We start from the raw sequence: 25,826 nt of genomic DNA on the forward strand, positions 1-25,826 counted from the left end.
ATGTAATATAGTCTACACCATCACAATAAATCCATGTAATATAGTCTACCTACACCATCACAATAAATCCATGTAATATAGTCTACCTACACCATCACAATAAATCCATGTAATATAGTCTACACCATCACAATAAATCCATGTAATATAGTCTACCTACACCATCACAATAAATCCATGTAATATAGTCTACACCATCACAATAAATCCATGTAATATAGTCTACACCATCACAATAAATCACAGAAACACTGTTACCTCTGTCTTCCATTTCTTCTTGACATCCAGGAAGACATCGTAGAGGGCATCGATCTCTTTAGTAGCGTTGGTGGGAGTGGTGTGCTGGGGTACTAACACAAAGTCCCGTATGGCTGGAGAGAAAGAGAGAGAATGAGACAGAGAGATGGTGTGAGAGAGAGAGAGAGAGGCAGGGAAAGAGAGAGAGGCAGGGAGAGAGATATATAGAGTGAGTGAGGGAGAGAGAGGAAGGGAGAGAGAGACAGAGAGTGAGAGAGGCAGGGAGAGAGATACAGAGAGTGAGGGAGAGAGAGAAAGAGAGAGAATGAGACAGAGAGATGGTGTGAGAGAGGGAGAGAGGCAGGGAGAGAGAGGCAGGGAAAGAGAGATGCAGGGAGAGAGATACAGAGAGTGAGTGAGGGAGAGAGAGGAATGGAGAGAGAGACAGAGATTGAGAGAGACAGAAGGAGAGACATAGGGAGAGGCAGAGAGGGAGAGAGACAGCGATAGAGAGAGCGATAGAGAGAGAGAAGGAGAGACATAGGGAGAGGCAGGGAGGGAGAGAGTGAGAGAGGGGGAGAGAGACACAGAGAGAGGTAGAGAGAGAGACAGGGAGAGACAGAGACACAGAGAGAGGGGAGAGACAGATATGGGGAGACAGAGAGAGGCAGGGAGGGCCTTCTATTCCACCAAAAGGAAAATAAAAGTCAACATACCAATTAGGATCTGGCTAAAACTACTTGAATCAGTTGAAGAACCCATTGCCCTTTATGGTTGTGAGGTCTGGGGTCCGCTCACCAACCAAGAATTTACAAAATGGGACAAACACCAAATTGAGACTGCATGCAAAATTCTTCTAAAATATCCTCCGTGTGCAACGTAGAACACCAAATAATGCAGAGCAGAGCAGAATTAGGATGATACCCGCTAATTATCAAAATCCAGAAAAGAGCCGTTAAATTCTACAACCATAAAAGGAAGCGATTCCCAAACTTACCATAACAAAGCCTACAGAGAGATGAATCTGGATAAGAGTCCCCTAAGCAAGCTGGTCCTGGGGCTCTGTTCACAAACACAAACAGACCCCACAGAGCCCCAGGACAGCAGCACAATTAGACCCAACCAAATCATGAGAAAAGATAATTACTTAACACATGGGAAAGAATTAACAAAAAAACTAACTAGAATGGTATTTGGCCCCTATACAGAGAGTACACAGTGGCAGAATACCTGACCACTGTGACCCAAACTTAAGGAAAGCTTTGACTATGTACAGACTCAGTGAGCATAGCCTTGCTATTGAGAAAGGCCGCCGTAGGCAGACCTGGCTGTCAAGAGAAGACAGGCTATGTGCTCACTGCCCACAAACTTCCCGCCAAATGTATGACCATATTAGAGACTCATATTTCCCTCAGATTACACAGACACACAAAGCAAAGACAGACCCAATGTTGATAAACTCCCATATCTACTGGGTGAAATACCACAGTGTGCCATCACAGCAGCAAGATTTGTGACCTGTTGCCACAAGAAAAGGGCAACCAGTGAAGAACAAACACCATTGTAAATTCAACCCATACTTATGTTTATTTATTTTCCCTTTTGTACTTTAACTATTTGCACATTGTTACAACACTGTATATAGACATGATATGACATTTGAAATGTCTTTATTCTTTTGAAACTTTTGTGAGTGTAATGTTTACTGTTAATTTTGATTGTGTATTTCACTTTTGCTTATTATCTACTTCACTTGCTTTGGCAATGTAGACCTGTTTCCCATACCAATAAAGCCCTTATTAAATTGAAATTGAATTGAGATTGAGAAAGAGACAGAGAAAGAGAGTGAGAGTGAGATACAGAGAAAGAGACAGAGAGTGAGATACAGAGAAAGAGAGAGAGTGAGAGAGAGAGAGATACAGAGAAAGAGTCATAGAAAGAGAGAGTGAGAGAGAGAGAGAGAAAGAGTTTCAGAGAGACAGACAGAGAAAGAGAGAGAGACAGAGAGAGAGACAGAGAGAGAGAGAGACAGAGAATGAGAGAGAGAGAGAGAGAGAGAGAGACAGAATGAGACAGAGAGAGAGAGACAGAGAGAGAGAGAGAGAGACAGAGAATGAGACAGAGAGAGAGAGACAGAGAATGAGACAGAGAGAGAGAGACAGAGAATGAGACAGAGAGAGAGAGACAGAGAATGAGACAGAGAGAGAGAGAGACAGAGAAAGAGACATGCTAATAGTCCCATCATTTGTTGTTATATGTACGAGAGAGAGGCGGAAATGACAAGACTCCATATGATGTCATGTCTGTTTAATCCTATCTCATGATGTCATGTCTGTTTAATCCTATCTCATGATGTCATGTCTGTTTAATCCTATCTCTATGATGTCATGTCTGTTTAATCCTATCTCATGATGTCATGTCTGTTTAATCCTCTCATGATGTCATGTCTGTTTAATTTATGATGTCATGTCTGTTTAATCTCATGATGTCATGTCTGTTTTTAATCCTCTCATGATGTCATGTCTGTTTAATCCTCTCATGATGTCATGTCTGTTTAACCCTATCTCATGTCTGTTTAATCCTATCTCATGATGTCATGTCTGTTTAATCCTATCTCATGATGTCATGTCTGTTTAATCCTATCTCATGATGTCATGTCTGTTTAATCCTATCTCATGATGTCATGTCTGTTTAATCCCATCTCATGATGTCATGTCTGTTTAATCCTCTCATGATGTCATGTCTGTTTAACCCTATCTCATGTCTGTTTAATCCTATCTCATGATGTCATGTCTGTTTAATCCTATCTCATGATGTCATGTCTGTTTAACCCTATCTCATGTCTGTTTAATCCTATCTCATGATGTCATGTCTGTTTAATCCTATCTCATGATGTCATGTCTGTTTAATCCTATCTCATGTCTGTTTAATCCTATCTCATGATGTCATGTCTGTTTAATCCTATCTCATGATGTCATGTCTGTTTAACCCTATCTCATGTCTGTTTAATCCTATCTCATGATGTCATGTCTGTTTAATCCTATCTCATGCTGTCATGTCTGTTTAACCCTATCTCATGATGTCATGTCTGTTTAATCCCATCTCATGATGTCATGTCTGTTTAACCCTATCTCTATGATGTCATGTCTGTTTAATCCTATCTCATGATGTCATGTCTGTTTAATCCCATCTCATGATGTCATGTCTGTTTAATCCCATCTCATGATGTCATGTCTGTTTAACCCTATCTCATGATGTCATGTCTGTTTAACCCTATCTCATGATGTCATGTCTGTTTAATCCTAACTCATGATGTCTGTTTAATCCTATCTCATGATGTCATGTCTGTTTAATCCTATCTCTATGATGTCATGTCTGTTTAATCCTATCTCATGATGTCATGTCTGTTTAATCCTATCTCATGATGTCATGTCTGTTTAATCCTATCTCATGATGTCATGTCTGTTTAATCCTATCTCATGATGTCATGTCTGTTTAATCCTATCTCATGATGTCATGTCTGTTTAATCCTATCTCATGATGTCATGTCTGTTTAATCTGATGTCATGTCTGTTTAATCCTATCTCTATGATGTCATGTCTGTTTAATCCTATCTCATGATGTCATGTCTGTTTAATCCTATCTCATGATGTCATGTCTGTTTAATCCTATCTCATGTCTGTTTAATCCTATCTCATGATGTCATGTCTGTTTAATCCTATCTCATGATGTCATGTCTGTTTAATCCTATCTCATGTCTGTTTAATCCTATCTCATGATGTCATGTCTGTTTAACCCTATCTCATGATGTCATGTCTGTTTAATCCCATCTCATGATGTCATGTCTGTTTAACCCTATCTCATGTCTGTTTAACCCTATCTCATGATGTCATGTCTGTTTAACCCTATCTCATGATGTCATGTCTGTTTAATCCTATCTCTATGATGTCATGTCTGTTTAACCCTATCTCATGATGTCATGTCTGTTTAACCCTATCTCATGATGTCATGTCTGTTTAATCCTATCTCATGTCTGTTTAACCCTATCTCATGATGTCATGTCTGTTTAATCTCATGATGTCATGTCTGTTTAATCCTATCTCATGATGTCATGTCTGTTTAATCCTATCTCATGATGTCATGTCTGTTTAATCCCATCTCATGTCTGTTTAATCCTATCTCATGATGTCATGTCTGTTTAATCCTATCATGATGTCATGTCTGTTTAATCCCATCTCATGTCTGTTTAATCCTATCTCATGATGTCATGTCTGTTTAACCCTATCTCATGATGTCATGTCTGTTTAATCCCATCTCATGATGTCATGTCTGTTTAATCCTATCTCATGATGTCATGTCTGTTTAACCCTATCTCATGATGTCATGTCTGTTTAACCCTATCTCATGATGTCATGTCTGTTTAATCCTATCTCATGATGTCATGTCTGTTTAACCCTATCTCATGATGTCATGTCTGTTTAATCCTATCTCATGATGTCATGTCTGTTTAATCCTATCTCATGATGTCATGTCTGTTTAATCCCATCTCATGATGTCATGTCTGTTTAATCCTATCTCATGATGTCATGTCTGTTTAATCCTATCTCATGATGTCATGTCTGTTCCTAATGTCCCTATCTCATGATGTCATGTCTGTTTAATCCCATCTCATGATGTCATGTCTGTTTAATCCTATCTCATGATGTCATGTCTGTTTAACCCTATCTCATGATGTCATGTCTGTTTAACCCTATCTCATGATGTCATGTCTGTTTAACCCTATCTCATGATGTCATGTCTGTTTAATCCTATCTCATGATGTCATGTCTGTTTAATCCTATCTCATGATGTCTGTTTAACCCTATCTCATGATGTCATGTCTGTTTAATCATGATGTCTATCTCATGTCTGTTTAACCCTATCTCATGATGTCATGTCTGTTTATCCTATCTCATGATGTCATGTCTGTTTAATCCTATCTCATGATGTCATGTCTGTCTCATGTCTGTTTAATCCCATCTCATGTCTGTTTAATCCTATCTCATGATGTCATGTCTGTTTAACCCTATCTCATGATGTCATGTCTGTTTAACCCTATCTCATGTCTGTTTAACCCTATCTCATGATGTCATGTCTGTTTAACCCTATCTCATGATGTCATGTCTGTTTAATCCCATCTCTATGATGTCATGTCTGTTTAACCCTATCTCATGATGTCATGTCTGTTTAACCCTATCTCATGATGTCATGTCTGTTTAATCCTATCTCATGTCTGTTTAACCCTATCTCATGATGTCATGTCTGTTTAATCTCATGATGTCATGTCTGTTTAATCCTATCTCATGATGTCATGTCTGTTTAATCCTATCTCATGATGTCATGTCTGTTTAACCCTATCTCATGATGTCATGTCTGTTTAATCCTATCTCTATGATGTCATGTCTGTTTAATCCTATCTCTATGATGTCATGTCTGTTTAATCCTATCTCTATGATGTCATGTCTGTTTAACCCTATCTCTATGATGTCATGTCTGTTTAACCCTATCTCATGATGTCATGTCTGTTTAACCCTATCTCATGATGTCATGTCTGTTTAATCCCATCTCATGATGTCATGTCTGTTTAATCCTATCTCATGATGTCATGTCTGTTTAACCCCATCTCATGATGTCATGTCTGTTTAATCCCATCTCATGTCTGTTTAATCCTATCTCATGATGTCATGTCTGTTTAACCCTATCTCATGATGTCATGTCTGTTTAATCCCATCTCATGATGTCATGTCTGTTTAACCCTATCTCATGTCTGTTTAACCCTATCTCATGATGTCATGTCTGTTTAACCCTATCTCATGATGTCATGTCTGTTTAATCCTATCTCTATGATGTCATGTCTGTTTAACCCTATCTCATGATGTCATGTCTGTTTAACCCTATCTCATGATGTCATGTCTGTTTTTAATGTCTGTTTCCCTATCTCATGATGTCATGTCTGTTTAATTTAATCCCTATCTCATGATGTCATGTCTGTTTAATCCTATCTCATGATGTCATGTCTGTTTAACCCTATCTCATGATGTCATGTCTGTTTAACCCTATCTCATGATGTCATGTCTGTTTAATCCTATCTCTATGATGTCATGTCTGTTTAATCCTATCTCTATGATGTCATGTCTGTTTAATCCTATCTCTATGATGTCATGTCTGTTTAATCCTATCTCATGATGTCATGTCTGTTTAATCCCATCTCTATGATGTCATGTCTGTTTAATCCTATCTCTATGATGTCATGTCTGTTTAATCCTATCTCTATGATGTCATGTCTGTTTAACCCTATCTCTATGATGTCATGTCTGTTTAACCCTATCTCTATGATGTCATGTCTGTTTAACCCTATCTCATGATGTCATGTCTGTTTAACCCTATCTCATGATGTCATGTCTGTTTAACCCTATCTCATGATGTCATGTCTGTTTAACCCTATCTCATGATGTCATGTCTGTTTAATCCCATCTCATGATGTCATGTCTGTTTAATCCCATCTCATGATGTCATGTCTGTTTAATCCCATCTCATGATGTCATGTCTGTTTAATCCCATCTCATGATGTCATGTCTGTTTAATCCTATCTCCATGATGTTCTCAACTCAATTGATTCACTCCAATGTACCTGTAATAACATCTGACGACTGTTTGTAACACCCCTACGATAACTTATAACAGTGTTATAACAGCAGTGCTACCTGTCTTGGGGGTGTGAAGGCGGACGATGAAGGGTTCTCTGGAGAAGGCGTCCTCGTCTCCCGGTAACATGTCCGAATACTGGTACTGATCTGTTACTGTCACAGAGCCAATCCTACACACAAACACACAGTAATCAGACTTTTCTAATCATATAAAACAAGCTTGTTATAGACTCAGTCCTGCACAGGAAAAGAGGACTATTCTACCTGAAACCTTTATTTAACAAGACAGTTGAGAATACATTCTTATGTATAATGACAGCTTCCCAGGGAACAGTGGGTTAACTGCCTTGTTCAGGGGCAGAAGGACAGATGTTTACCTTGTCAGATTGGGGAAACAGATCCAGCAACCTTTCGGTTACTAGTCTAACGCTTTAACCACTAGGCTACCTGCTCTAACCACTAGGTTACCTGCTCTAACCACTAGGCTACCTGCCGCCCCTCTAACCACTAGGCTACCTGCTCTAACCACTAGGCTACCTGCCGCCCCTCTAACCACTAGGCTACCTGTTCTAACCACTAGGCTACCTGCTCTAACCACTAGGCTACCTGCTCTAACCACTAGGCTACCTGCTCTAACCACTAGGCTACCTGCTCTAACCACTAGGCTACCTGCTCTAACCACTAGGCTACATGTTCTACCTGCTCTTACCACTAGGCTACCTGCTCTAACCACTAGGTTACCTTCTCTAACCACTAGGCTACCTGCCGCCCCTCTAACCACTAGGCTACCTGCTCTAACCACTAGGCTACCTGCCGCCCCTCTAACCACTAGGCTACCTGTTCTAACCACTAGGCTACCTGCTCTAACCACTAGGCTACCTGCTCTAACCACTAGGCTACCTGCTCTAACCACTAGGCTACCTGCTCTAACCACTAGGCTACATGTTCTAACCACTAAGCTACCTGCTCTTACCACTAGGCTACCTGCTCTCACCACTAGGCTACCTGCCGCCCCCAATAAAGGTGATGATGATGATAGTTGGTCTCACCTGAACACAAACTGGTCCTGGTAGCTAGGTGTCCTGGTCTCACCTGACCGCAAACTGCTCCTGGTAGCTAGGTGTCCTGGTCTCACCTGACTGCAAACTGGTCCTGGTAGCTAGGTGTCCTGGTCTCACCTGAACACATACTGGTCCTGGTAGCTAGGTGTCCTGGTCTCACCTGACCGCAAACTGCTCCTGGTAGCTAGGTGTCCTGGTCTCACCTGAACACATACTGGTCCTGGTAGCTAGGTGTCCTAATTTCACCTGAACACAAACTGGTCCTGGTAGCTAGGTGTCCTGGTCTCACCTGAACACATACTGGTCCTGGTAGCTAGGTGTCCTGGTCTCACCTGAACACATACTGGTCCTGGTAGCTAGGTGTCCTAATTTCACCTGAACACAAACTGGTCCTGGTAGCTAGGTGTCCTGGTCTCACCTGAACACATACTGGTCCTGGTAGCTAGGTGTCCTGGTCTCACCTGAACATATACTGCTCCTGGTAGCTAGGTGTCCTGGGCTCACCTGAACACATACTGGTCCTGGTAGCTAGGTGTCCTGGGCTCACCTGAACACAAACACATACTGCTCCTGGTAGCTAGGTGTCCTGCCCAGCCGCTCACTGGCCACATAATCATACTGGTTCTGGCTGTTATGCCTGATAGAGAAGAGAAAAACCCTCTTGATATACACACTCACATTTACAACCTCTGAACACATGGATATTTAGGTGTTTGTGTGTTTGACCTGTTCAGTTGAGTTATCAGCAGCGGTATGGCTTTCTGTTTAGTGTCTCTCACTTCCTGTAGCAGGCACACATCACAACGAGACACGATCTGAAACACACACACACACACTTTCAGCTTTAATCTGAAAATAGTGGGTGTGTGTCTGGGTGTGTGTGTGGGTGTGTGTCTGGGTATGTATAAGGCAGTTATGGTATGGAAGGGTCAACTCTCACACTCTCCTCACCTCTCCTCTCCTCTCCTCTCCTCTCCTCTCCTCTCCTCTCCTCTCCTCTCCTCTCCTCTCCTCTCTATCATGTCTGTACAGGTCTCTATGTCAGGTTCTGACTGCTTCAGTCATGAGATCATATGTCATCCAGGTTCACTCACACACAGCCCTCTGATAAGCCCTGCTGCAGCCTGCGAGTGTGTGTAGGTGTGTGTGTGTGTATGTATAGCTGGTTGACCCTGCGAGTGTGTGTGTGTGTGTGCACGCATGAAACTCTCACCCGTATTAGTGTGTGCATGACTTCAGTGTTGCGTGACTTGGAGTCTCCAAAGCTTTGGACGTTAAAGGCACAGATCTTAAACCCTGAGATCAGCTTCACCCCGCTCAGAGAGAGGAGGAAGAGGAGGGAGCAAGAGGATGACATGGTGCCAAGCTGTGGAAGAGGCAGAATCTTGTTAATCAGTCAGTCAATCAGTCAGCCAGTCAGTCAGCCAGTCAGTCAGCCAGTCAGTCATCCAGTCAGCCAGTCAGCCAGCCAGCCAGTCAGTCAGCCAGTCAGTCAGTCAGTCAGCCAGTCAGCCAGTCAGCCAGTCAGTCAGCCAGTCAGTCAGCCAGTCAGTCAGCCAGTCAGCCAGTCAGCCAGTCAGCCAGTCAGCCAGTCAGTCAGCCAGTCAGTCAGTCAGCCAGTCAGCCAGTCAGTCAGCCAGTCATGTCAGCCAAATCTCAGTCAGCCAATCAGTCATGAATTCAGTCAGTCCAGTCAATCAGTCAGTCGTTTTTCAACTCAGTCAGCCAGTCAGTCAGCCAGTCATCTCCAGTTGCCAGTCAGCCAGCCAGTCTGTCAGCCAGTCAGCCAGTCAGTCAGCCAGCCAGTCAGTCAGTCAGCCAGCCAGTCAGCCAGCCAGCTGTCAGTCAGCCAGCCAGTGGTGCCATCAGCCAGTGTTGTCATGTCAGTTGTCAGCCAGTCAGTCAGCCAGTCAGCCAGTCAGCCAGCCAGTCAGTCAGTCAGTCAGCCAGTCAGTCAGCCAGTCAGCCAGTCAGCCAGTCAGCCAGCCAGCCAGTCAGTCAGTCAGCCAGCCAGTCAATCAGTCAGTCACAAAGTTATGTAGAAATCTCTCAATAATCATATGAATTGTGTATCCTAAATCAGCGTTTTTTTAAACTCTCCTTGTTAAATAGACATCTCCATTGTTGAGTTGCTACCGTGCTGTGTTGTCATGTGTTGCTACCATTCTGCGTTGCTACCCTGTTGTTGTCATGTGGTGCTACCATGCTGTGTTGTCATGTGGTGCTACCATGCTGTGTTGTCATGTGGTGCTACCATGCTGTGTTGTCATGTGTTGCTGCCATGTTGTGCTGTTGTCTTTGGTCTCTCTTTATATAGTGTTGTCGTGTCGGGATGTGTGTTTTGTCCTACATTTTTAATCCCAGCCCCTGTAGGAGTCCTTTTGCCTTTTGGTAGGCCGTCATTGTAAATAAGAATTTGTTTTTAACTGACTTGCCTAGTTAAATAAAGGTTCAATGAAATCAAATAAAAACATTTATTTGAACTATTCTATAGTTAATGAAACTGACGCTAACAGTTGCGCTTCCTCCACTGTCCATACTGGGCTTGAACCAGTGATCATCTGATCACAAACACCAGCAACCCTGCTTCTTGACAATGCACCAAGGGTTTGAGCCACCCAAATGTTACCTCTTGGATGGCGTCATCCATGACAGTTCAAGCTAGCTTTGGAGTGAGCTTATGGCACGTTCTTAACTCTGCTACGCTAGCACACCTGATTACACTTGTCAACTAATCATCAAGCCCCTGAATAGGTGAATCAGGTAAGTTAGTTCAGGGAAACAACAACATTCTAAGACATCTGGGGGTCTGGGGGACTGGGGGTCTGGGGGACTGGGGGTCTGGGGGACTGGGGGACTTTAACTCAAGTAGCAGTTGAGTTAAATAGAAATTTCTCAATATTCATAAAAAATGTGTAAGCTAAACCAGTGGTCTTGCCCAGGGACCCCTCCCAGGCAGTCCAGTGGCCCAGGGACCCCTACCAGGCAGACCAGTGGTCCAGGGACCGCTCCAAGGCAGTCCAGTGGCCCAGGGACCCCTCCCAGGCAGACCAGTGGCCCAGGGACCGCTCCAAGGCAGTCCAGTGGCCCAGGGACCCCTCCCAGGCAGACCAGTGGCCCAGGGACCCCTCCCAGGCAGACCAGTGGCCCAGGGACCCCTCCCAGGCAAACCAGTGGCCCAGGGACCCCTCCCAGGCAAACCAGTGGCCCAGGGACCCCTCCCAGGCAAACCAGTGGCCCAGTGAACCCTCCCAGGAAAACCAGTGGCCCAGGGAACACTCCCAGGCAAACCAGTGGCCCAGGGGACCCCTCCAAGACAAACCAGTGACCCAGGGAACCCCTCCCAGACAACCAGTGGCCCAGGGAACACTCCCAGGCAAACCAGTGGCCCAGGGACCCCTCCCAGGCAGACCAGTGGCCCAGGCAAACCAGTGGCAGGGACCCCTCCCAGGCAAACCAGTGGCCCAGGGGACCCCTCCAAGACAAACCAGTGACCCAGGGAACCCCTCCCAGACAACCAGTGGCCCAGGGAACACTCCCAGGCAAACCAGTGGCCCAGGGGACCCATCCAAGAAAAACCAGTGGCCCAGGGACCCCTCCAAGACAAACCAGTGGCCCAGGGACCCCTCCCAGGCAAACCAAATCAAATCAAATTTTATTTGTCACATACACATGGTTAGCAGATGTTAATGCGAGTGTAGCGAAATGCTTGTGCTTCTAGTTCCGACAATGCAGTGATAACCAACAAGTAATCTAACTAACAATTCTAAAACTACTGTCTTATACACAGTGTAAGGGGATAAAGAATATGTACATAAGGATATATGAGTGAGTGATGGTACAGAGCAGCATACAGTAGATGGTATCGAGTACAGTATATACATATGAGATGAGTATGTAGACAAAGTAAACAAAGTGGCATAGTTAAAGTGGCTAGTGATACATGTATTACATAAGGATGCAGTCGATGATGTAGAGTACAGTATATACGTATGCATATGAGATGAATAATGTAGGGTAAGTAACATTATATAAGGTAGCATTGTTTAAAGTGGCTAGTGATATATTTACATCATTTCCCATCAATTCCCATTATTAAAGTGGCTGGAGTTGGGTCAGTGTCAATGACAGTGTGTTGGCAGCAGCCACTCAATGGTGGCTGTTTAACAGTCTAATAGCCTTGAGATAGAAGCTGTTTTTCAGTCTCTCAGTCCCAGCTTTGATGCACCTGTACTGACCTCGCCTTCTGGATGATAGCGGGGTGAACAGGCAGTGGTTCGGGTGGTTGATGTCCTTGATGATCTTTATGGCCTTCCTGTAACATCGGGTGGTGTAGGTGTCCTGGAGGGCAGGTAGTTTGCCTCCGGTGATGCGTTGTGCAGACCTCACTACCCTCTGGAGAGCCTTACGGTTGAGGGCGGAGCAGTTGCCGTACCAGGCGGTGATACAGCCCGCCAGGATGCTCTCGATTGTGCATCTGTAGAAGTTTGTGAGTGCTTTTGGTGACAAGCCAAATTTCTTCAGCCTCCTGAGGTTGAAGAGGCGCTGCTGCGCCTTCTTCACGACGCTGTCAGTGTGAGTGGACCAATTCAGTTTGTCTGTGATGTGTATGCCGAGGAACTTAAAACTTGCTACCCTCTTCACTACTGTTCCATCGATGTGGATAGGGGTGTTCCCTCTGCTGTTTCCTGAAGTCCACAATCATCTCCTTAGTTTTGTTGACGTTGAGTGTGAGGTTATTTTCCTGACACCACACTCCGAGGGCCCTCACCTCCTCCCTGTAGGCCGTCTCGTCACACAGAAAAGCCATTTCACACAGAAACGTTGTTGGTAATCAAGCCTACCACTGTTGTGTCGTCGCAAACTTGATGATTGAGTTGGAGCGTGCGTGGCCACGCAGTCGTGGGTGTGAACAGGGAGTACAGGAGAGGGCTCAGAACACACCCTTGTGGGGCCCCCGTGTTGAGGATCAGCGGGGAGGAGATGTTGTTGCCTACCCTCACCACCTGGGGGCGGCCCGTCAGGAAGTCCAGTACCCAGTTGCACAGGGCGGGGTCGAGACCCAGGGTCTCGAGCTTGATGACGAGCTTGGAGGGTACTATGGCATTGTTGAATTCCTCTTGTCCAGGTGCCGGGCTGTGTGCAGTGTGGTTGATGAACAGCATTCTCTAGGGCAGGGTGTCAAAGTCAAATGGATAAGGTATTCCTCTTGTCCAGCTACAAGGAGGGCCGGACTGTTATGTTCAGTGAAAATTTGCAGTGTCTAGTGAACCTAATTGAACCTACTGAATTGCATCGTATGTGGACTCTGTCAGTAATCTTTAATTTTGGGCAGACACAAAAGACAAATTTCCTTTATATAAAGTGGGTAACATGAACATTAAATGCCAAGGGTGCACCATCAGTAGACTATATTTTCTATTTTAGCAAAGGATTAGGGTGGCAAGGTGACTATTTTAAAATATAATTGGATTGAAATACCTTGACACTTTGTTTAAGGAGTCTCTCAAAGCTTGAACTGAGTAAAACTTCATGATGATGTTCACTTGTTTGAGTTGAGGGTGATAAGTGAGTGCTATTCATCAATGTTTTTGCTCCAGGCTGAAGAAATCCTCAGGGACTTCAGATTGATGTTTTGTTCAGGTTCATCACAGAAAACAGTTGTTTACACAGGTATGTGCTCAGTTACCTTCCAGCTTTCTTGGGGGAACAGGAACAATGCCTCAGTGTGGCCCTCTTGAAGCATCTGCGGGCTGCCGGCAGTTGCTGGGTTCAAAGTCAGCAAATCAGCAGACTGGTATATGTGGATTCAGGATTGAATATGTCAAAGCACTTCATGATGACGGATATCAGAACGATCCCGACCCTGCAGCTCGTTTAGCATTCACCTTAGCGGAACCAGCTGGTCTGTCCGCATGCTCTGATGGCGCGGCTGGGGATGCCGTCTGGGCCTGCAGCCTTGCGAGGGTTAACACGTTTAAATGTCATACTCACCTCGGCTGCAGTGAAGGAGAGACCGCATGTTTTCGTTGCAGGCCGTGTCAGTGGCACTGTATTGTCCTCAAAGCGGGCAAAAAGTTATTTAGTCTGCCTGGGAGCAAGACATCCTGGTCCGTGACTGGGCTGGGTTTCTTCTTGTAGTCCGTGATTGACTGTAGACCCTGCCACATGCCTCTTGTGTCTGAGCCATTGAATTGAGATTCCACTTTGTCTCTGTACTGACGCTTAGCTTGTTTAATAGCCTTGCGGAGGGAATAGCTGCATTGTTTATATTCGGACATGTTACCAGACACCTTGCCCTGATTAAAAGCAGTGGTTCGCGCTTTTTCAGTTTCACGCGAATGCTGCCATCAATCCACGGTTTCTGGTTTGGGAATGTTTTTATCGTTGCTATGGGAACGACATCTTCGACGCACGTTCTAATGAACTCGCACAGCTCGAATCAGCGTATTCGTCAATATTTTCATCTGACCTTGTACGAAACATGTCCCAGTCCACGTGATGGAAGCAGTCTTGGAGTGTGGAGTCAGCTTGGTCTGACCAGCGTTGGACAGACCTCAGCGTGGGAGCCTCTTGTTTAAGTTTCTGCCTGTAGGCAGGGATCAACAAAATGGAGTCGTGGTCAGCTTTTCCGAAAGGGGGGCGGGGCAGGGCCTTATATGCGTCGCGGAAGTTAGTGTAACAATGATCCAAGGTTTTACCACCCCTGGTTGCGCAATCGATATGCTGATAAAATTTAGGGAGTCTTGTTTTCAGATTAGCTTTGTTAAAATCCCCAGCTACAATGAATGCAGCCTCCGGATAAATGGTTTCCAGTTTGCAAAGAGTTAAATAAAGTTCGTTCAGAGCCATCGATGTGTCTGCTTGGGGGGGGATATATACGGCTGTGATTATAATCGAAGAGAATTCTCTTGGAAGATAATGCGGTCTACATTTGATTGTGAGGAATTCTAAATCAGGTGAACAGAAGGATTTGAGTTCCTGTATGTTTCCTTCATCACACCATGTCTCGTTAGTCAACCAGTGGCCCAGTGACCGCTCCCAGGCAAACCAGTGGCCCAGGGACCCCTCCCAGGCAAACCAGTGGCCCAGGGACCCCTCCCAGGCAAACCAGTGGCCCAGGGACCCCTCCAAGACAAACCAGTGGCCCAGGGACCCCTCCCAGGCAAACCAGTGGCCCAGGGACCCCTCCCAGGCAAACCAGTGGCCCAGGGACCCCTCCCAGGCAAACCAGTGGCCCAGGGACCCCTCCAAGACAAACCACTGGCCCAGGGACCCCTCCCAGGCAAACCAGTGGCCCATTAACCCTATCATATGTTAGTAACAAAAAAAAGTTTATCAGATGAATGATAATGGCAAGGAGAAGTAATCAACATTTTAAAAATAATATATTTAGTTTTCATTATTTTGACCTCCCCACATAATTTGAAAGGGAAGTTTAAACTCTAACATAGCCTATTAGCTCGAACGGTCACTCTTAACACATTATCACTAAAAGCTGCTATTTAGCTGGTTAAACAAACGTTATGTCTTGGTAAAAATGTATGTCCAAGTAAAGAGCGCTCACCAGCAGCCAGCAGTACTTACCGCGACTGGTACTCACGGGTGATTTTTCAAAGCCAAGTAGTGTAATTGAGGCTTGTAGCCTATTAGCAGGTTCTTTGTCAAAGCCTGTCAGATACTACAAAGAGTGTAATTGGCTCAATATTAGGAGCTGAGAAATAAAGTTGACATCGTTAGAAAGATGATATTCTCCTCTTCTCTACTGTAAACTCTCAGAAAAAAGATATTCTCATCTTTTCTACAGTATACTCACTCTTCAGCTCGTCTTACTCTTCTTACTCTTCAGCTGTGCCGATAGGACAACCATTTATGGTTTGAGGTACAAACCCTTTTTGGTTCCAGGTAGAACCCTTTTGTATTCCATGTAGAACCCTCTGTAGAAAGGCTTCTACATGGAACTCCAAGAGTTCTACCTGCAACCAAAATGGTTCTACCTGCAACCAAAAGAGTTCTACCTGGAACCAAAAGGGTTCTACCTGGAACCAAAAGGGTTCTACCTGTTCTACCTGCAACCAAACGGGTTCTACCTGCAACCAAAAGGGTTCTACCTGCAACCAAAAGGGTTCTACCTGAAACCAAAAGGGTTCTACCTGGAACCAAAAGGATTTTACCTGGAACCAAAAGGGTTCTACCTGCAACCAAAAGGGTTCTACCTGGAACCAAAAGGGTTCTGCCTGGAACCAAAAGGGTTCTACCTGGAACCAAAAGGGTTCTACCTGCAACCAAAAGGGTTCTACCTGAAACACAAAAAAAAAGGTTATTCAGAGGGGTCACCCTACTGGGACAGTCAAAGAACCCTTTAAGGTTCTAGATAGCAACTTTTTTTCTAAGAGTGTAGGCATGCAACAACATATTTAGTTGTTGCTAATAATATTAATGAAAACATTGAAATAAAAATGAAAAAAACATTTTTGGATCGCAGACTCCCTACAGTACCTCCATGGAACCCTAGAGGGCCAGACCCCAGGTTGAATATCCCTGAACTAAAATATACACAACTTCAGTCCCACACAGTTTAACGTTATAGTACCGTGAGACAGAAAGATCATGATGAAGATACATAAAATCTCCTTCAGATTCATACTGCCACTATTTTTAAATTAATGTAGGATGTGGTAGAAGATAATAAAATTAAAAACACACATTTAATTTTTTCATCATCTTTGAAATGCAAGAGAAATTCCATACATAGAGATGGGATTCTAGGTGTAATTTAGATGTTGTCCACAAGATGGCAGCAATGTGTGTGCAACGTTTCAGACTGATCCAGTGAAGAATTACATCACTTCCCAACATTTTCTATCAAGTCTGCCAGGAGTTTGCCCGAATGTGCCGAATTGGTCAAATAATATATTTTCAAGTACATAACTATAGAGAACAAACAAAAATGATATGGTAATTAAAAAACAATGTAAGTTTACACCCTCCAAGGAATGGATCATTAGTTTCCCTACAGAAAATACACTAACCTTCACACATCTAGATGGCAGGGACTGCAGTGTGGTCAAACTGTGAACCCAGTTTCGACATTTGAATAAAATAAAAATTAGATTTTTTTCAAGCAAAACTACGCTACATTTTATCTCTGGGACCCTCAGGATGACAAATCAGAGCAAGATTACTGAATGTAAGTACATTATTTACCTTCAGAGGTTAATGTGTCAAACCAGTTGCCTGATTCGTGTTTTGTTGTTGTGCACTTTCCTCAAACAACAGCATGGTATTTTTGTTGTTGTAATAGCTACTGTAAATTGGACACTGCGGTTAGATTAACAAGAATATTGAGCAACAACTGTCCCGGTTTAGGGACACTGATCCTGTAGACTTTTGTTATATATCGAGCTGACTAGCACTATTTTACTCAGCATGACAAAGAAGAAAATTACGAGTGAGGAAAGGAGAGAAATTACACTAAATCATCTTTATAGCGCTCTTTCAGAATGCTGTGATTGGCTTGAATGTCTAGCCTGGTGTCGTGGCAAATTCCTGTATTACCAAATGAGGAGAGTTACAAACCACACACCACTCAGAGTTATACTTAAACTTCATATTTTAATAATATGAGCTTTACAATAGCCCTTTGACTCAGATCAATTCAGTGCCTATAAATGAGCCCCAACATAATGGCAACAGATCTTTTATAGCAAAGATACACCCCTCTCAATTTACATGACGAACCACAAATCTTAGGAACAGTTCACAAAGGGCCTTTTACTTGAAAGAGGAGTATCCCATAGCTAGATAGCATTAGCTATAAATTATCGTTCAGTTGGGTCTCTAAAATGAGGTTCTAATCTCATTCTTGGTACTTCATAGTAAGTGACTGAGCCCTAACTGACTGAGCCCTAACTGACTGAGCCCTAGCTGACTGAGCCCTAAGCTGACTGAGCCCTAGCTGACTGAGCCCTATGTGACTGAGCCCTAGCTGACTGAGCCCTAAGTGACTGAGCCCTAGCTGACTGAGACCTAAGTGACTGAGCCCTATGTCACTGAGCCCTAGCTGACTGAGCCCTAGCTGACTGAGCCCTAGCTGACTGAGCCCTAGCTGACTGAGCCCTAGCTGACTGAACCCTAGCTGACTGAACCCTAGCTGACTGAACCCTAGCTGACTGAACCCTAGCTGACTGAACCCTAGCTGACTGAACCCTAGCTGACTGAGCCCTAAGTGACTGAGCCCTAGCTGACTGAGCCCTAAGTGACTGAGCGCTAGCTGACTGAGCCCTAAGTGACTGAGCCCTAGCTGACTGAGCCCTAAGTGACTGAGCCCTAACTGACTGAGCCCTAGCTGAGAAGGGAAAAGTGCAACTGCCAACAGTATAGTCCAAAGGGAGACATTCTAATGAAAAGTATCTCACATAAGCATATTATATAAATAAAACATCTTATTTATTATAATATTTATTTATCTATGTTACCCAACTAACTCTGATTCATCCTCCACACTGGTGCCAGATCTGTTTGGCAATCGGGCTATTGAAAGTCATGTTCAGTCACGTAACTTCGTCACACCTTTTCTCCAGTTTCCAGCTAAGCTCTTTGTGCCTTATACCTTCTCTCCAGTTTCCAGCTAAGCTCTTGTTCCTCATACCTTCTCTCCAGTTTCCCGCTAAGCTCTTGTTCTTCATACCTTCTCTCCAGTTTCTCGCTAAGCTCTTGTGCCTCGTGCCTTCTCTACAGTTTCCCGCTAAGCTATTTGTGCCTCGTACCTTCTCTCCAGTTTCTCGCTAAGCTCTTGTGCCTCGTACCTTCTCTCCAGTTTCCCGCTAAGCTCTTTGTTCCTCATACCTTCTCTCCAGTTTCCGCTAAGCTCTTGTGCCTCGTACCTTCTCTACAGTTTCCCGCTAAGCTCTTGTGCCTCATACCTTCTCTCTAGGGGTGGGTGTCAGATAGCCTAACAGCTAGACTAGAGCGTTGTGCAAGTAACCGAAAGGTTGTGCCCTTGAGCAAGGCACTTAACCCTAATTGCTCCAGGAGTGCTAGATAATGGTGACCCTGGCTGTGACCCCAAACTCTCCGAGTGTCTCAGTAATAAAATACATTTTCAATTCACATAATGTGTATTAATACTATAATATATATAATATATTAATACACACATGTACATGGAGTTAAATACGAGGTCCAAGTCATTAATGGTTACATGGTAATTACTCAATAATGACCGAACAATTGCAGTGTGATTAGTTAAGGATTCATTAAAGCCCAGTGGGAGTACTTAAACCCAGACGTATACATACTGTAATATGCCATTTATCAGACGTTTTAATCCAAAGTGACTGACAGTTGTGTGCGCATTGCTTACATTTTATGAGTGGGTACCCATGGGAATTGAACCCACAATACATTGCAAGCTCCACGATTTACCAACTGAGCCACATAGGACCATTTAAACTAGTCTACACACTAGATTCATACTACATTAAACCCCCAAGACTTCAACTAGCCTACAGGCTAGGTTGGATGTTCCCAGCTGACAAGACACAGAGATCATTTGAGATGCTCCCTGAATGTCACGTGAGCTCAGAGTGACAGTGGTGAGTTCCTACTGTCTTTTCCAACTCTCTAGACCGTTAGGCTTAATAGTTACATGGTAAGTACTTGATAATGACCTAACAGTTGCAGTTTGGTTTGTTTGGGGTAAAACCAGCAGGGTGCAACACAGGCTAAGTAAGATTCACCCTACATTCAACCCAGACTGAAACTACAGCTGTACATCGTCAAATTGGCAGAGTTAATTTAACTCCTATGGAGTCAAATTTAACACTATTTGGGAGTTTATGTGTGACTCGTTTCAGGAAACTAGGCATATGTTGCGAGTCACTACTTCACAGGAGCACCATTTGAGCCAAATGTGTTTTTGGGCAGAAATGCCTTCTTGAACATATACACTTTCATGTGCCTTAATAACTAACTTGGATGCCATGTAAAAATACAAATACAATTGATAAATGACGTGCTAAAAGTCAGTAACCTTCCCGCTAGCCATGATTTGATGAGATAATGAGTGGGCTGGACATGCCCGAGAGATGAGTTTGGATTGGTCTGCCATGTACCACGCATCTATTTGAGCAGGTCAGTATGTAATCCTGTCTAACGCAGCTTTTTTTGAAAGATATCACGTAGTACAACTGCATACGTGTTGCCCTCCACATTTTGGAGGACTGAGTTTTGAAATCAGTGGAATTACAGTATGATAGCTAAGGAGATGGAGAAAACACCCGTCTCCGGATTACATCTTCAAACTAAGGACCACCATGGCATCTATGACAGAGAGGGAGAAGCGTCCATCCTTGTACGTGGGTAAGATAGTCTAGCTAGCTACATTTTCAGTTATTACACGTTTCTACTTCAGTCAGAAAGATGTTTTCATTTCAAGTTAAAGTGTACTGTTAGCTTGCCAGCTAACATTAACTGGCTGGCTCGCTAGCTAACATTAACTGGCTGGCTCGCTAGCTAACATTAACTGGCTGGCTCGCTAGCTAACATTAACTGGCTGGCTCGCTAGCTAACATTAACTGGCTGGCTCGCTAGCTAACATTAACTGGCTGGCTCGCTAGCTAACATTAACTGGCTGGCTCGCTAGTTAACATTAACTGGCTGGCTCGCTAGCTAACATTAACTGGCTGGCTCGCTAGCTAACATTAACTGGCTGGCTCGCTAGCTAACATTAACTGGCTGGCTCGCTAGCTAACATTAACTGGCTGGCTCGCTAGCTAACATTACGTGTATGATCTGTGTAGTAATATTATTCTAATCAGAAATCCATTTGCTTAGCTAATTATAGCCTAATGTGAGCTAGCTAACATTGAACCTGGTTGGTTAGCTACCTGCAGATTCATGCAGGGTAGTAACGTCATGAGTTGGCTAGCTACATGTCTAAACAAAAGACTCCACTATGCAAGTAACCATTTCAGTAGAATGTTCATGATGTACCTGCAACAACTGTTGATAGACGTAGCTGGTAAATTCTCTCTGGCTATCTACTCTGATTTCAGAGTATTCTTGTCTGGGTGTGCCAGAGCGCAGAATAACTGATGAATGTACGAACACTCAACACCTGCTGAATATGGCCAGTGTCAGTAAACGTTGGCAAAAAGCATCATTACATTGTTGCCAGCAGCACAGTTACAGTCACCAACACGCTGGATAACATGAAAACAGCCTAACCAGCTCTGCTAGGGCGAGTAGAATGGTCAGAGTGAGCTGTTCTCTCATTTGTGTCTGGAAGTAGCTAGAAAGCTAGTCAATGTTGGCCAGTTAGCTTGGGTGCTTGACTGCTGTTGTTAGGGCAGCACGCTTGGATCACTCCTACTCCTTGGCCAGAGCGTCCAATGTGGCGCTCTGAACGCTCCTTAAAGAGATGGTTGGGGCTAAAGCTTAAGAGGGTGTGAACGACGCTGAATGGGTGTAGATAAAGAGGAGCTCTCCAGTAGATACCAAAACATTCAAGCATACTGGGAAATATGACACTGAGGCCCCTCCCACATCTGTGGATAACTCCATAGATTGAACGCCCTGTCTTTGGATACACATCTGTGGGAGGGGCCCTGTCTTTGGATACACATCTGTGGGAGGGGCCCTGTCTTTGGATACACATCTGTGGGAGGGGCCCTGTCTTTGGATACACATCTGTGGGAGGGGCCCTGTCTTTGGATACACATCTGTGGGAGGGGCCCTGTCTTTGGATACACATTTGTGGGAGGGGCCCTGTCTTTGGATACACATCTGTGGGAGGGGCCCTGTCTTTGGATACACATCTGTGGGAGGGGCCCTGTCTTTGGATACTCTTAATGGAGTTAAAAGTATTCTGTCCCAATGAACGCCAGTCATCGACACTAACTCCAGGGACCATATAACTCTCTGGAGGGTTGAGATAACTCTAATTTTAATTATCCTTAATTTACTGAGGCATAGCAGAGAAATGTAACGCACACACACCCCACATATACACACTCTCTCTCTCTCTCTCTCTCTATCACACACACACCCCACATATACACACTCTCTCTCGCTCTCTATCACACACACACCCCACATACACACACTCTCTCTATCTCTCTCTCTCTCTCTCTCTCTCTCTCTATCACACACACACTCTCTCTCTCTATCACACACACACCCCACATACACACTCTCTCTCTCTCTCACACACACCCCACATACACACTCTCTCTCTCTCTCTCTCTATCACACACACACCCCACATACACACTCTCTCTCTCTCTCTATCTATCACACACACACCCCACATACACACTCTCTATCACACACACACCCCACATACACACTCTCTCTCTCTATCACACACACACCCCACATACACACTCTCTCTCTCTCTATCACACACACACCCCACATACACACTCTCTCTCTCACACACACACCCCACATACACACACACTCTCTCTCTCTCTCTCTCTCTCTCTCTCTCTCTCTCTCACACACACACACACACCCCACATATACACACTCTCTCTCTCTCTATCACACACACACCCCACATACACACTCTCTCTCTCTCTCTATCACACACACACCACATACACACTCTCTCTATCACACACACACCCCACATACACACTCTCTCTCTCTCTCTCTCTATCACACACACACCCCACATACACACTCTCTCTCTCTCTATCACACACACACCCCACATACACACTCTCTCTCTCTCTATCACACACACACCCCACATACACACTCTCTCTCTCTCTATCACACACACACACCCCACATACACACTCTCTCTATCACACACACACCCCACATACACACTCTCTCTATCACACACACACCCCACATACACACTCTCTCTCTCTCTATCACACACACACCCACATACACACTCTCTCTCTCTATCACACACACACCCCACATACACACTCTCTCTCTCTATCACACACACACCCCACATACACACTCTCTCTCTCTCTCTCTCTATCACACACACACCCCACATACACACTCTCTCTCTCTCTCTCTCTCTCTCTCTCTCTCTCTATCGCACACACACCCCACATACACACTCTCTATCACACACACACACCCCACATACACACTCTCTCTCTCTCTCTATCACACACACACCCCACATACACACTCTCTCTCTATCACACACACACCCCACATACACACTCTCTATCACACACACCCCACATACACACTCTCTCTCTCTCTATCACACACACCCCACATACACACTCTCACTCTCTCTCTCTCTCTCTATCACACACACACCCCACATACACTCTCTATCACACACACACACTCCACATACTACAGTGCCTTCAGAAAGTTTTCACACACCTCAAAATATAATATTTCTCTACAGCCTGATTTTAAAATGTATCACATTGAAATGTTGTGTCACTGGTCTACACACAATACCCCATAATGACAAAGTGGAATTCTGCTTTTAGACATTTTTACAAATTAATTAAACATGAAAAGCTGAAATGTCTTGAGTCAATAAGTATTCAACCCCTTTGTTATGGAAAGCCTAAATAATTAAAAGTAAAAATGTGCTTAACAAGTCACATAATAAGTTGCATGGACTCACTCTGTGTGCAATAATAGTGTTGAACATGGTTGTTTATGACTGCCTCATCTCTGTACCCCACACATACAATTATCTGGAAGGTCCCTCTGTCGAACAGTGAATTTCAAAAACAGATTCAACCACAAAGACCAGAGAGGTTTTCCAATGCCTTGCAAAGAAGTGCATCTATTGGTAGATGGGTAAAAAAAATCTGACATTGAATATCCCTTTGAGCATGGTGAAGTTATTAATTACACTATGGATGGTGTATCAATACACCCAGTCACTACAATGATACAGACGTCCTTCCTAGCTCAGTTGCCAGAGAGGAAGGAAACTGCTCAGGGATTTCACCATGAGGCCAATGGTGACTTTAAAACAGTTACAGAGTTTAATGGCTGTGATAGGAGAAAACTGAGGATGGATCAACAACAATGTAGCGTCTTCACAACACTAACATAAATGACAGACTGAAAATAAGGAAGCTTGAACAGAATAACAATATTCCAAAACATGCATCCTAAAGTAATACTGCAAAAAAATGTGGCAAAAAAATGAACTTTTTGTCCTGAATACAAAGCATTATGTTTGGGGCAAATCCAACACAACACATCACTGAGTACCACTCTTCATATTTTCAAGCATGGTGGTGGCTGCATCATGTTATGGGTATGCTTGTCATCATTAAGGATTTAGAGTGCATGGTGGTGTCTGCATCATGTTATGGGTATGCTTTTCATTGTTAAGGACTGGGGAGTGAAACAATACAGCTAAGCACAGGCAAAATAGAGGAGGAAATAGAGGAAAACCTGGTTGCCTGCTTTCCAACAGACCCTGGGAGACAAATGCACCTTTCAGCAGGACGATAACACAAAACACAAGGCCAAACATGCCAAGACAACATTGAATGGTTCCTGAGTGGCCTAGTTACACTTTTGATTTAAATCGGCTTGACAATCTTGAAAAATGTCTGTCTTGCAATGAAAAGACTTTAAAATGCTGTCTATCAATGATCAACAACCAACTTGACAGAGTTGGAAGAATTTAAAAAAGGATCATGTGCAGATATTGTACAATCCAGGTTTGCAAATCTCTTAGAGACTTACCCAGAAAGACTCACAGCTATAATCACTGCCAAAGGTGATTCTAACATGTATTGACTCAGGGGTGTGAATACTTATGTAAATTATGTCATTATGGGGTATTGTGTGTAGATGGGTGAGAGAAAAAATACATTTAATCTGTTTTGAATTCAGGCTGCAACACCACAAAATGAAGAATAAGTCAAGGGGTATGAATACTTTCTGAAGGCACGGAACCAGAGTCACATTTCAGTACCTCTATTACACCAACTGTTCCTTAGCCGACTGTACTACAACAGACGCTGTACTAAGGAGAATCACACTGAAACACCCATGTGTGTTATATACTGATACCTCGCTCCCTCCCTCTCTCTCACACACAAGCACAAAAAAAAACACGCTCTCAAGAAACACATTGGACACACTAAAGGAGACCAGAGTCCCATATAACAGAGGTGTGGGACAAATTCTCCCTTGGCGTTTGGTATATAAATACAGACGTGGAATTAAAGAGAATTAAAGGTTGATAGAAAGACGACACACACAGACAAATTACATTACATTCTGTGGTCTTACTAACTTGTTGGAGTCGGCTTACTTTCTTCTTCCTGGTTCAAGAGAAGACTGCCCCGCTGCTACCCTCTCTATCCCACCCCACCCCTCTCTGCTTCCTGTAGGAGGGGTCACTGCAGCTGACGAGTTCCATAAAAACACGCAGGCAAACACACACACACACACTGAAACCTGAGTTGTTGCAGCCCCCGTCACTGTCTCACTGTCAACCCAGCAGTATGAAGAGGGCTCAGATTCACAAAATAACAAGTTTGTACAGTAGTTAAGGAAAAAAATGGCAGTTAAGAAAAAATCTATTCTTAATTAAGAAAGTTTTGTAAATCCAAAAAAAGCAAATTGAAGAGAAAGAACATGTTTAGCAACGTCTTGTGGAACGTTACAGATTTTTAGTTATGAGTTGGTTATATGTTTATCTGTGTCTCGTCTAATCTTGTTCCCCCTCTCCGGTGCTCGACGTCGCAGGTCTACTAACCACAGTCCTTGCAACCTATTATTACGCACACCTGGCAACCCTCATTCCTCTACCTGGCAACCCTCATTACAACACCTGGCAACCCTCATTACAACACCTGGCAACCCTCAT

At 44.0% G+C, this 25,826-nt stretch overlaps 1 protein-coding gene across 2 annotated transcripts; it reads right to left on the reverse strand.

The window, feature by feature from the left end:
* Positions 1 to 222: 222 nt before the first annotated feature.
* LOC115123312 (deoxyribonuclease gamma-like) lies at positions 223 to 25,331 on the reverse strand. Of its 2 annotated transcripts, none has more exons than XM_029652651.2 (6): positions 25,251 to 25,331; positions 9,198 to 9,350; positions 8,711 to 8,799; positions 8,532 to 8,621; positions 6,981 to 7,093; positions 223 to 371 (listed from the first exon to the last, which is right to left on the reverse strand). In XM_029652651.2, exons 2-6 carry the CDS (start codon positions 9,339 to 9,341, stop codon positions 241 to 243), a joined length of 567 nt encoding a protein of 188 aa, XP_029508511.1. In that variant the 5' UTR covers positions 9,342 to 9,350; positions 25,251 to 25,331; the 3' UTR covers positions 223 to 240. The 2 variants fall into 2 exon arrangements, with proteins under 2 accessions (XP_029508511.1, XP_029508512.1); XM_029652652.2 differs by having other exon boundaries at positions 25,247 to 25,305.
* Positions 25,332 to 25,826: the final 495 nt, after the last annotated feature.

This window comes from Oncorhynchus nerka, linkage group LG20 (genome assembly GCF_034236695.1).
Source record: "Oncorhynchus nerka isolate Pitt River linkage group LG20, Oner_Uvic_2.0, whole genome shotgun sequence".
NCBI lineage: Eukaryota > Metazoa > Chordata > Actinopteri > Salmoniformes > Salmonidae > Oncorhynchus > Oncorhynchus nerka.

Bases quoted from the DNA above. Each gene is read 5' to 3' on its own strand.
- LOC115123312 (XM_029652651.2), bottom strand. From the start codon at position 9,341: ATGTCATCCTCTTGCTCCCTCCTCTTCCTCCTCTCTCTGAGCGGGGTG. The intron at 8,800-9,197 runs GTGAGAGTTTCA...TGTGTGTTTCAG, and splicing joins TCATGCACACACTAATACGG to ATCGTGTCTCGTTGTGATGT. The intron at 7,094-8,531 runs GTGAGCCCAGGA...GTTTGTGTGTAG, and splicing joins CAGTATGTGTTTGTGTTCAG to GATTGGCTCTGTGACAGTAA.